Here is a 12,378-nt window from a genome sequence, read left to right as displayed (position 1 = left end):
CCCTGAAAATAAGCCCTCTGGTGTTTTTCTGTCCAAAAAAAAAATAAGATGGTGTCTTATTATTGGGGAAACCCGGTATACATGGCAACAAGAAGATTATACTATAATCAATTCTGATGGACATGGCTCTCTTCAATAATGGGATGATTCAAACCAATTTCAATTGTTCAGTGATGAAGAGAGCCATCTACACCCAGAGAGAGGCCTGTGGGAATTGAGTGTGGAGCACAACATAGCATTCTCACTCTTTCTGTTGTTGTTTGCTTGCATTTTGTTTTCTTTCTCAGTTTTTTATCCTTCCTGATTCTATTTTTCTTGTGCAGCAAGATGGCTGTAAATATGTTCACATATATTGGATATAAGATATATTTTAATATACTTAACATGTATTGCACTACCTGCCATCTAGGGGAAGGAAGGAATAATTTGCAACAGAAAGCTTTACAAGGGTCAATGTTGAAAAATTGCCCATGCATGTTTTGTAAATAAAAAGCTTTAATAGAAAAATGAAGAGGTTTAGCTTAAATGACCTTTGGGTTCCTTTTTAACTCTAATAATAACAATAGCAAGCATGTACATAGCATTTTGAGGATTTGAAAGTTTTTTATGAGTATTATCATATCATCTTTTTTGGGAGATACATGCCATTACATGCTATTATTATCTTCGCTTCACAGATGAGAAAACTGAAGTAGATAGAAATTTAGTGACTTGTGTAGAGTCACAAAGCTACTGTCTGAGGCTGAACTTGAATACAAGTCTTTTGACTAGTGGACCAATGTCTCACCTACTGCACCAGCTGATTGCTCTGTATTTCTGAGCTTAGCATGCTATGAACCATTCCAAATCACTTATTCCACTGTGACTGCCCCAGTTGACAATGATCTCTCCTTCCTCTCCATACAAACGTAGTGTGGTCATTTTATCTGGCCCAGGGTTACCTGAGAATCCAGAATAGCTATTGGATCTGTAATATTAACAATCTATTCCTGAAGCCATGGTGCTGCCCTGAAGAATTAGTGCCCAAGAATCCAGTTTCCTCAGGGTTTTGGGGTGCAGACAAAGAGAGATGACTGGATTGGGGTGTAGCCAGGAGAGCTAAGAATAGAAAGGCCAGACCTACCTTCTAATCTATTCTGGGTTGGGCTGTTTGGCTATAGTGTTTACATCAAGACGCTGATCTATGCGCCAAGAATTCTCATACATCAGGATTCTTGTTGCAGATTCTGTATCAAAACCAAAGGTAATTTTTTGGACACCAGTAGGGCTAGAAGTTAGCCCTGCAGGCAGAGTTATTCTGGGTTAACTCCCTTCTCTTGCCCGAGTTTGCATCTGTTTCCTTCATGCCCCACCCCCTCCTAGGTCAGGGTGGGGGATGGGCAGACCACACTGCCTTCAGCTGCCTACTTAAAAACACTTCCCTCTGAGCAGAACTCCTTTCGACACAGATATTATCAGCTCCGGACCCCATCCTTCCTAGAGAATCCTGCCAGACTCAGCAGCATGTTTGCCAGGACCCTCCCCATCCTTGCCAGGCTCTACCTCCTGGGTGTGCTCCTCTTCATTCTCCCAGGTATCTGTCCTGTTCTCACTGCTTCTCTCCTCTTCCTCCCCCTCTGTCTAGGGCTGCGGCTCTAGTTAGCTTCTAGATACCTCTTTCCCTATCTCCTCCGTGTGTGTGTGTGTGTGTGTGTTGTGTGTGTGTGTGTGTGTGTGTGTGTGTGTGTGTATGGTGGTAGGGGCCATAAACTTTAGCTTCTTCTTCTAGTTGCTTGGCTTCATCTCCTAGGTAACCTGGGTTAGGACTGCTATTTCTAATTAGGAGCTAATTCTCTTTGTTGTGCTCCCTAAGCTCCCCTTCCCATGGAGGCTTTGTGTCGGGCTTACTGTCCTTGGTATGTCCTCTGCAGGTTCCGAAGCCCAGGTGCGGCTAGTGGAGACAGGAGGAAAAGTCACACATGAAGGCCAGTCTGTGACCCTGACCTGCAAGGCCTTTGGCTTTAACATCAAGGATTATATCATGGCTTGGTACCGGGGCTTAACTGAGAGCCACAGGGAGCTGGTGGCCAGCATCAGCCCCAAAACTGGCAGTGACAAAATATACAGCCCCAGAATTCAAGGCAGGGCTTCCATCGAGAGGGACAATATGGACAGAACTGTCTCTCTGACCTTGAGCCGGCTTAAAAAGGAGGACTCAGGCACATACTACTGTGCCAGACTCACTTTGCTAGAGCCCAGGTAGAGACCTTGACACAAACCTGGGATTAGAGCCCCAGATTCTGTGCTGTGTGGTGCTCTGTGAGTATGTCTGGGGAAGAGAAGAAATAGACTCTCCATGCGTGCATTTTTGAGTGTTCAGAGAAGGGAAGAGAAAGGCTCTATGTGTGTGTGTCTGTGTGTTTACATATGTACATGTATACAGAGAAAGGAAGAAACAAATTATGTGTGTGTGTGCTAAAGTAAGTGGTAGGACTTTTCTCCCAGCCTGCAGCATTCCTTTGCAATCTTGAGACTTTAACCACTGCTTCAGGCTCAGTTGATGGCCTCCACCATGCTTCCTCATGTGCCCCCATGGGGCTAGGACTCCAGACCTAATTCCTGGGAAGACAATCAATGACTAAGAACAGGTAGAATTCAGGCTGAAATTCTGCTGTGAGAGCACATTGTTGATACCATGAACCTGGTCCTGGAATTGGGTCAGCTGTGGGACCAAACAGGAAGAGTAAGCTCCCTTCTGAGGGTCCTTCCAGTTCAGGGAAGCAGAAGAACTAAACATCTCTATCCCAACTAGCTCAAAGTCTTAGTTCAAAGGAATCCAGAAAGAAATGATTGGTTTCTGCCCTCAGGAAGCCTTTTCCCCACTATTTATCTTCCCAGGAGATAAAAGCATAAAGTATTTGTTCATTTTGCTGAAGAGAAAACTGGTTCACATGAGGGGAAAAATGTGCCTAGAGTTACCAAACTTAAACAGTAGAGACTTAAATCTACTCCTTCCACTACAATGTTTGCTGGCTTGTAAGATCTCAGAAATAGTACTTTTTGAGTTCTTTCTGTTGTGCCACAGTTCTCTTTAAATTGTTCTGCTTCCCTAATTGGTTCTGCTTCAGTTTCCCTAATTGTCCTGACTCAGTTTCCCTAAATTGTCCTGTCTCAGTTTCCCTAATTGGTCCTGCCTCAGTTTCTAATATCTCAGTGGGACCTCCAAATATAATGCTGGAGAAACTGAGGCAAGATAGAAATTAGAGAGTTTTTAATATTTTATTTGAAAAGGAGAGATTTACTGGGACCAAATGGATCCATGGTTTGGTCCCAGGGCTGAATGAGATTATCATCTCCAAGAATCCAGCATCCAGCAGCCAATGTGAGTTCCCATGACATATTTATACACAGTAGCTAAACAAAGGTAGGAGAATAGAGTCCAAATTCTGGTGAGTGGGAATCTCCAGGCAGGAACCATTAATTTGGTTCTGACAGGTTGGGGGTAGGACCATAAATTCTTTTTTTTTTTAATTTTATTTTATAATAACTTTTTATTTACAGAACCCATGCTGGGGTAATTTTTTTTTTTTTTTTTTACAACATTATCCCTTGCACTCACTTCTGTTCCGATTTTTCCCCTCCCTCCCTCCACCCCCTCCCCTAGATGGCAAGCAGTCCTATATATGTTAAATATGTTGCAGTATATCCTAGATACAATATATGTTTGCAGAACCGAACAGTTCTCTTGTTACACAGGGAGAATTGGATTCAGAAGGTAAAAATAACCCGGGAAGAAAAACAAAAATGCAAATAGTTCACATTTATTTCCCAGTGTTCTTTCTTTGGGTGTAGCTGCTTCTGTCCATCATTTATCAATTGAAACTGAGTTAGGTCTCTTTGTCAAAGAAATCCACTTCCATCAGAATACATCTTCATACAGTATTATTGTTGAAGTGTATAATGATCTCCTGGTTCTGTTCATTTCACTCAGCATCAGTTCATGTAAGTCTCGCCAGTCCTCTCTGCTGGTCATTTCTTACAGAACAATAATACATAACATTCATATACCACAATTTACCCAGCTATTCTCCAATTGATGGGCATCCATTCAATTTCCAGTTTCCAGCCACTACAAACAGGGCTGCCACAAACATTTTGGCACATACAAAGCCTGCAAATTCTTTTGAGACACCTGGCAACACTGGTCTAGGACCCCAAACCTTTGGGGTCAACCCTTGCCAACCTCAATAAATTCTCCTGGGATAATCAGGGAAGTCATGAAGAAAGACTCCAGGATTGAGCTTTGGCTAGTGAGAATATCTACATGATAACTCCTCTGAAATGGCAAACAGATATCCCTGGGCCTAGCTGTGCTGGAAGTAGCTTCAGCCCCATCTCAGGATTTGAGGCTTGAAAGAATGAGGGAATCTCTGCTGGTAAGGACCATCAAGCCCAGCTGGCTGCCTAGGTGCAGCCCTGGATGAGAAGCACTTGGTAAGTGCAGAAGCACTGGGGTAGAAATATTTCTAGCTTCCAGGTATTTACAGGAGGGTGGAGTTCTTGTTTTGGAGTTCCAGGCTAGAGGGGAGAACTAAAAGAAGACCCAAAGACGAAGGCACTTTCTCCATCCCCAGGATTAACCAGTCTTATTTTTAAAAAAAAGAGTAGGCAAAAGAGAAGGAACCCAAGCATAGAAAGTTACTATGGGGACTAGGGAAGACTGGAATTCATCTTCAGAGGAGGATACTGAAGCAAAAAAAGCCTCACCTACCTCAAAAAGTAATGTTAAATGATTAGCTGCTCCCAAAGAATTTGTGAAACTCAAACAACCTTTAAAATCAAATGAAGGAGATTGTGAAAAAACTAAAAAAACAACAACCCAAGAAAAACAAAAAGATTATGAAAAGAAATTCAATCAACTAGCAAAAGAGATTGAGAGTTTTAAAAAAGAAAATACCTTTGAAAGTTTGAGTTGGGGAGGCAAATAGGTGGTGCTGTAGATTGAGCATCACCCCTGAAGTCAGGAGAACTTGAGTTCAATTCTGGTCTCAGATATTTAACACTTCCTAACTGTGTTCCCTGGGCAAGTCACTTAACTCCAATTGCCTCAGAAAAAAAGTTAGAGTTGGGTAAGAGTAAGTCAATGAAGTTATAAAAGACCAAGAAATAATAAAATAAAATGTAAAGAATTAAAAAAAGAAGAGAATGTGATACATGTTAAGAAAAACAACACATAAGTTGAACACATCAATGAGAGAAAACATAAGAATAATTGGACTTTCTGAAAGCCATGTTCCCCCAAAAGAAGGTAGATACAATAATACAAGAAATAATCAGAGAAAATCGTCCTTAAGTTATAGGACAAGTAGAAATAAAGAAAATCTAACAATCATCACCTGGAAGAGATCCTACAAGGGAAACATATAAGAACATCATTTCTAAATTATGAAACCCCTAGATCAAAGAGAAAATTTTATAAACAACTACAAAAAACAACAAAAACAATTCAAAAATTGTGGAGCTACAATGAGATTTACACAAAATTTGTCATTGACTACAATAAAAGACCCCAGGACCTAGAATATTATATACTGACAATAAAAAAAAAAACTGGGGTTGTGACTGAAAATATCATATCTAGAAAAATTAAATATGTTGAGTGAAAAAATGGACATTCAGCAAATTTTCAAAGTTTCAGGATATGGCTACAAATAAGCCTGAAGTCAATAGAAAATTTAACATAAGAGCAAACATCAAAGGCTGATTTCAAGAGATTCAATAAGAACAAAATCTTTATATTCTATACTTGGAATTGTAAACCGTATCTCTAAGATTGTCATTAGTAATGAAGTGGTCCAGAAGAAAGGATGAGATAGAGATGAGTATGATTTGATTATAAAAACAAAACCATGTAGGAAAAGGTAAAAGGAATAATTATGTTAATTATGCTATAAGAATTAGGTTTGAGAGCAAGAAATGACATGGAGGAATTAGATGGAGAGGAGGGCTGGTAGCTCTGAATTCTTATTCACATTGGGAATAGGTTAAATAAGGAACAATACACAGCCATATACATACCAACAAGGGTTTAACACCCTCCAAAATCTATAAATAAGAGGAGGAAAGAATAGGATAAGGTGGGGTATAGAAAGGTGTGTAGATTAATGGGAAAAGGATAAAAAGGGAGGGAAAAAGTAGAGTGAGATGATATGGAAGGAATTCTTGGGGTGTATGGGGAGGCTAAGTAATAGCAAGGCAAGTTAACATGTAGAAGTAAAAGAGTTAACAAGGATAGGGAATGAGATAATGCATATATATGTAATGCTCTATTTATGTGTATGCATGCATATATAAACATACATATATGTGTTTATATGTGTGATCATGTATGTGTATACATACATATGTCTGAATGTGTAAGTATATGTTTGTGTATGTAAACATAAATGAATCTGTGCTTGACTGTAGCTTGCTTGGGGGAGATGGAAGGCAGGGGCAGATGGAAGGGAGGGGCAGAAATAGGGGTAAAGAATAAAATATAAAGTCAACAGCAGAAAACAAAAGAAAACCATCAAGGAAGCAAAGAAAAGATGGATAGTTCTGAATATAATGTATTTTATTATTATATTGCTTTGTTGAAATGGAAGTTTATTGTTACATATTTTGAATCCTTTTGAATATTCTGCTGTTCAGATTTCTTTTTTTCCTGTCTTTTTCTTTTTTCTTTCATTTTATACATTTTCAATTCAAGCTTTAAAATAAAAAATGGGAAAAATGTTTGATAAGAGTATTGCAATGTGATTGGTTTCTTTTTGTAAAAAAAAAAAAAAAAAAAAAAAAAAAGAAGTGTGCAGTTCCTTGTACAGCTCTCTATTAAAGTAGGGGTGAAGAATAGGTCTCTTTTCCAAAGTTCTTATGTCAATTCTCCCCTTGGCATTGACTCATCATTTTTTTTCTATCTATATAGGAGATTCTTATGTCAAGAAGTCCTTTGATAAATCCAGGTTGAAAGTATAAAAGGGTTGGAATGGATGACCTCTAAGATCCCTTCTACTTCTAATTCTATGATTTAATCTTATTTTTGATTTCTATAGACATCAGAGAACTGAAAGAAGATCTGAAGATTGAGGCACTTTAGAGACTTCTATGTATTCTTTAAATCTCTGTGTAATCTTGCCATTTGGAACTATTACCAGGGTTTATATCAAGCTATGTGTCACTGTGTGACTAGGTCAGCAGACACAACAATACAACTTCTGGAGCATGTGAAACAAAAATCTACAGCAAATTGAAGAGAATGTGCTGTGGGGAGTACCTCACTCAGAAACATACTTTTGTCCTTCTTGTCCCAAGATAGGCTTATAGGAAGGAGTTCCCTGATTTTAGGATTACCCTCATTGGCTCTAGAGGAACAAGGACAACAGAGGAGGCAATATTGAGAAATTATACATCTGGGTTATGAGACTAGCCCAGGATAAGGTCCTGGTTTTCGGTATTACTGTCTCTGGTCAAAGTTCTTTGGAAAAAACTATTTCTCATTCTAGCTACCTGAGAAAGAAAAACCTTCATGTATTTGAAGGATGACCACATGAAAAATAAATTAGATATATGTATCTTTTCCTGAGAAGGAAAAACTCAGATAACAAGTAAGCAGGCAGAACCAAAAGAGGCAGATTCTAATTTGATGTGAAAACTAGAAAAACTCTTAGCTCTCCAAGCTTCCCCAAAGCTTGATGTGGTGTGATGGTTTTCCTCTCAATCAGATTTGTCCATCAGAAGCAGGATAATTGCTATATTGCATTTGTTCCATACAGGACTCCTGTTTGGACATTGGGCATGATCCATGTATCAAGTTTCTGATACTTCTTCTAACTAGGAGATATTATGGCTAAAGAAACTAATCATTATTTAGACTAGCACATCTACAACATGAATGAAACAATAAAGAATGCCTCCAGGTGATTATGATATCCCTGGATTCCTGGTCTTTAGTGGCAATTGTATTTCAAAATCTCAATGATTTGATCAGAAATGTTATTGAAAAGAGAAGTGACAACAGTTACCTGAGTATCTGGTCATTGTCATAACATGCTATTCATCCAATGACCAAGGATTCTAGCTTACCTAGATCTAGCTGTTTATCTAGATTGGTCATGGAGCCAGCATGCATTCATGAACAGGTCCTGGAGTGCTAGACACATTTGATGGAAATAAAAAGAGCTTCATCCTCTCCTGTATGTTCCTTTCTCCCACTTTTGATTTTAGAGACAACTCCACACAACTCCCTTCCCATCTGTGCTTTATCTTCTCAAAAACTGGATACTTATATAGATTGAGTAATGAGAGATAGTTGGGTAGCATAACACTATGACAGACTTGAAGTCAGGAAGTTCTGAGTTCAAATTCTATTTCAGACATTTACTATCTATGTGACCCCAGGAAATTCACTTAATTTCCTCCAGCCTCAGTTTCCTCATCTGTAAAATGGTAATGATAATAGCATCTATTTCAGAGCTATAAAGCTCAAACAAGATGATGTATGCAAAATGCTTTGTAATCCTTAAAGTGCTATATAAATGAATGTGCAACAAGGTATGATAATTATCTGTGATCTCTTCTGCAATGGTGGACTGAAATTCATCTTTGTCTCTTCAGTCTATGTGCTTCTTTCCATGTTATTCCATATATATATATATATATATATATATATATATATATATATATATATACATATATATATATATATATATGTATGTATACGTATAGGGATTAAAACTCTCTCATCTACAATAAGAGAGACTGAAGCAGAGGTGTGAGCCAGTGGCACTTTATTAAAGGATCTTTGGTCCCCTCTAATGAAATAACTCAGATCTTCCTCATGATCTGAGATGCCACCTCTGTCCAGGACCTTATTTTTATTGAGCTAGATTTCAATCATTCTAGAACAACCATACAAATACAGAATAATTGCGTTGATTGATATGTGATACATAAGCTAAAATAAGTAATATGTTATCAGCATCACAGGTTGGGTGAAACAAGGAATATTTTTACATAAGATGGACAGGATTCTCCTTAATTTGGGCAGGAAGAAATGGTACAAATGTTCACAGTCAGTGACTGAAGTAGTCATAAGATGGTCATCTTCTCCTATTGGACAAGAGATTGGTCTGGAGGTACAAAAATGTTTTTTGGATCTTTCTATAAAGTTGTGATCTGTGCCAAGCTGGACTTGGTCACCATCCCAATGCAAAACAAGGATGGAACATGTTTAGTTAACTTCCTATAGTGAAGCAAGTGAACTTAAATCTGCAGCTCACATCTCTAAAGCTTTACATAACAGAATTTTGATATGATCCTATCAAATTGATTAATACTGATTGGAATAAGAGTAGGAATACAAATGAATTATTTTTCTCAATGCTTGACAAAGGACCTACAAAACATATGGGAAGGTGTGTGTGTGTGTGTGTGTGTGTGTGTGTGTGTGTGTGTGTGTCTTGAGAACAGAAAAGTGTTTAAGATGACTACAGTTTAAGACCTTGGATGACTTTGAAGGATGGTGGAACCCCCAAGAGAATTCACTTCTCTTCACTTCACCCCAAGAAATATTTAAGTACTTATTTTGTGTAAGTCACTGCTACATGTTAGGGATAGAGAAATAAAAATAAGTCATTGCTATTGTCAAGAATAAGTATTCTAAGGAGATAAATCTCATATTTCATTGCTAATGGTGTTAAATATAAATATTTTGAGAAAAATTTATATTTTTGCTAAAAGAGAAATACTTAGAAAACTTATGCTCTCAGTTAGTTATGCCTATGGTGGATTTCAGGAATCACTCATAGACCCTTGATTCCTAAAAAGTTATGTTGAAATTATCTAGCTCCACTTGGTGGCAGTGTTTTCCATGACAAATTCATTATTTTGAGTGCTTGTAGAACATTATAACACCAAAAGGGGAAGGAATGAACTTTCAATGTGTTGGGACCAGTATGAGAGCACTGACTACTGAAGGAGATGGTGATGGGAGTGTGTGTGAAGTGGGATATTAGATCAGTGAATAGGAGGCAGAAAGTTTAGTCCATCCCTGTTCACAGTTTATGTTTATTCATGATTTAGATATCCAAGATAGGGTATAATGGTTCCCTGACCCCTTGATAGAACACATTTTGTATTCCCTGGGTCTTGTTCCTATTCTGAACATCCCAGTTGATTCCCATAGGTAGCTCCCCAAAGAACTTTGGATTGTAGCTATCAGTGAACTCAATAGTAGGTCCAGTACTTAAAGCCCTTTAGCAGTCTGTATGAGTGAGAACCATCCAGAAGAATGCCACAATATAAAAAGCCCTTTGGCTTAATAAGAGTTAACATTTATATAGCACCAGGCACTAGGCTAAGCACTTTGAAATTTTTATCTTATTTGATCACCACAATAATTTTGAGAAGTAGATATCATTATCACCATTTCACAGCTTGGAAACTAGAGGCAAACAGAGGTGAAGTCATTTGCCCAGGATCACATACCTAGTAAGTATGTAAAGGAGAATTTGAACTCAGATTTCCTGATGCCAGACCTGACACTCTATACTCTGTGCCATCTAATTGTCATGATGTTAACACTTAAGAAGCCATATTCACAGATGGCATGTCTATCAGCCCCATAGAAAAGTCTTCATGGAGATCTATTTGAAATCTTTGGCTAGTCAGAGAGTGGCTAAGTTTAAATTGTTTTCTGTCCAATCAAATCGGGAGATGTTGGTCAGTGTTAGTCAACATCCTTGAACAATTAAAGAATTAAATACGGGGCTTCCTGTCCCTCAAGGAGTTTAGGCTGAGGCTGAATGATTAATACCAGCAGAGAATGACAAAGTTTGAGAATTGGAAAGGACCTTAGCAGCCATTTAGTCCAACCCATATTTGAAAGGAATTCCTGCTACATAACATACCCCAAAACTCCCTATTCATGTAGCCTTTTCTTGTACTCCCAAGAGGGAACCCATCACCTCTTTAGGTATCCCATTCTTCTGGTCTGGGTGATCTGTCTTAAATCCTACTTTTCCCCTACCCCCAACCTCAGCCAAACCTCAAGAGCAAGTGAGTATTAGTATGCCTTTATCCCTAGCAACAATGTTCTTTGGTTATTGTAAGCATTATTAGTTGCTTGTTATCTATTACTTCCGTTATGGCTTGTAACCATTCCCCACCTCTTGTTTGTCCTTTGGTATATCCTGCCACCTTTATTGAGGAAGATCTTTAACATGTTCATGCACATATAGGACTCTTGTTCATCATTTGTTTCAAAAGGGACCAATGACATCAAGGGGCTAAGTCTTGACTTGTGTGTAAATTGGATTCTTTCTTCCTTCCAGAATCATCAGAATCCAAAGGCAAGACAGAAGACAAGATGAGTGGCAATGGCTTTGATGTAGTGGATGACCTTGGTGTCTTTGATGTCTAGCCAAGGTCTAAGTGGTCCACAAAGCCTTCTGAGGCACCTTCATGGCTTGTTGGCACAAATTATTCTCACCACCTATTCCACAGGGAAAGTCTTGATATTTTGGGGTAGACATCTCTCTAACTCACCAACTAAGCCTATTGATTACCCTCAACCTGGTTTAGCCCTATTTCTGTGATGGTTCTACCAGGGTGTCCCTGCTGTATATGTTGCAGCTTTTTGGAGCCATGGGTGAGAATTGAGTAAAAGATGAACATCAAACAGCCTTGAAAATGGCTAGATGCGGAAGTATAACTAGGAATCTTGGCACTAGATTTAAAAATTGCCTTCAAATTAACAGTGATGGGAATAAATAAATAAATGTCCAGGGTTCTCATCTGATCTGGGTTCAAGGAAGTAGAAGACACACCATCTAGAATCTTCCAAAATTAATTAATTGTTATTGCTAAGTCATCTCGATAGTGTTGAAGGGGTAAAAATATCCTGCCTCTGACTTTTGTTAGTTGTGTGACCTTAGACACAAAGTCTGGGTTTTGAGTTTTTTAATCTGTAAAAATAAGGTTGTTGGATTAGATAGTTTCCAAAGTCCTTTCCAGCTTTTGAACCTAAAATCATACTAAAATGCAACACTCTATTAAATTGAATAATCTTATAAAATCATCTTTTAAAAGTTCTATATGATCAAAACTTCCCTTGCCTTGGGTTAGAGCTCTGGTTATCTCATCCCTAAAACAATCCCAATAGTCTTTGGACAGATAATGCCATCTTCATCCAGAAAAAGGATACTGAATGTAAATCAACACATGCTATGTTCACTTCTATTTTTTTTTCTCTCTCCCACGGTTTTTCCCTTTTGGTCTGATTTTTCTCTCCCACCATGATTCATAAAGCTCTGTGTATTAAAAATAAATAAATTTACTACAATGGAAATAGTCCCTGCA

The 12,378-nt window shown here is 38.3% G+C and overlaps 1 gene segment (V, D, J or C); it reads left to right on the top strand.

Moving 5' to 3' along the window:
• Nucleotides 1-1,238: 1,238 nt before the first annotated feature.
• LOC127544690 (Ig heavy chain V region 914-like) lies at nucleotides 1,239-2,672 on the top strand. The segment is given in 2 exon segments: nucleotides 1,239-1,573; nucleotides 1,911-2,672. Coding segments are annotated over 2 exon segments (402 nt in total).
• The last annotated feature ends 9,706 nt before the right edge of the window (nucleotides 2,673-12,378 follow it).

Source organism: Antechinus flavipes, chromosome 1 (genome assembly GCF_016432865.1).
Source record: "Antechinus flavipes isolate AdamAnt ecotype Samford, QLD, Australia chromosome 1, AdamAnt_v2, whole genome shotgun sequence".
NCBI lineage: Eukaryota > Metazoa > Chordata > Mammalia > Dasyuromorphia > Dasyuridae > Antechinus > Antechinus flavipes.
This window is presented reverse-complemented; position numbering and strand designations above follow the sequence as displayed.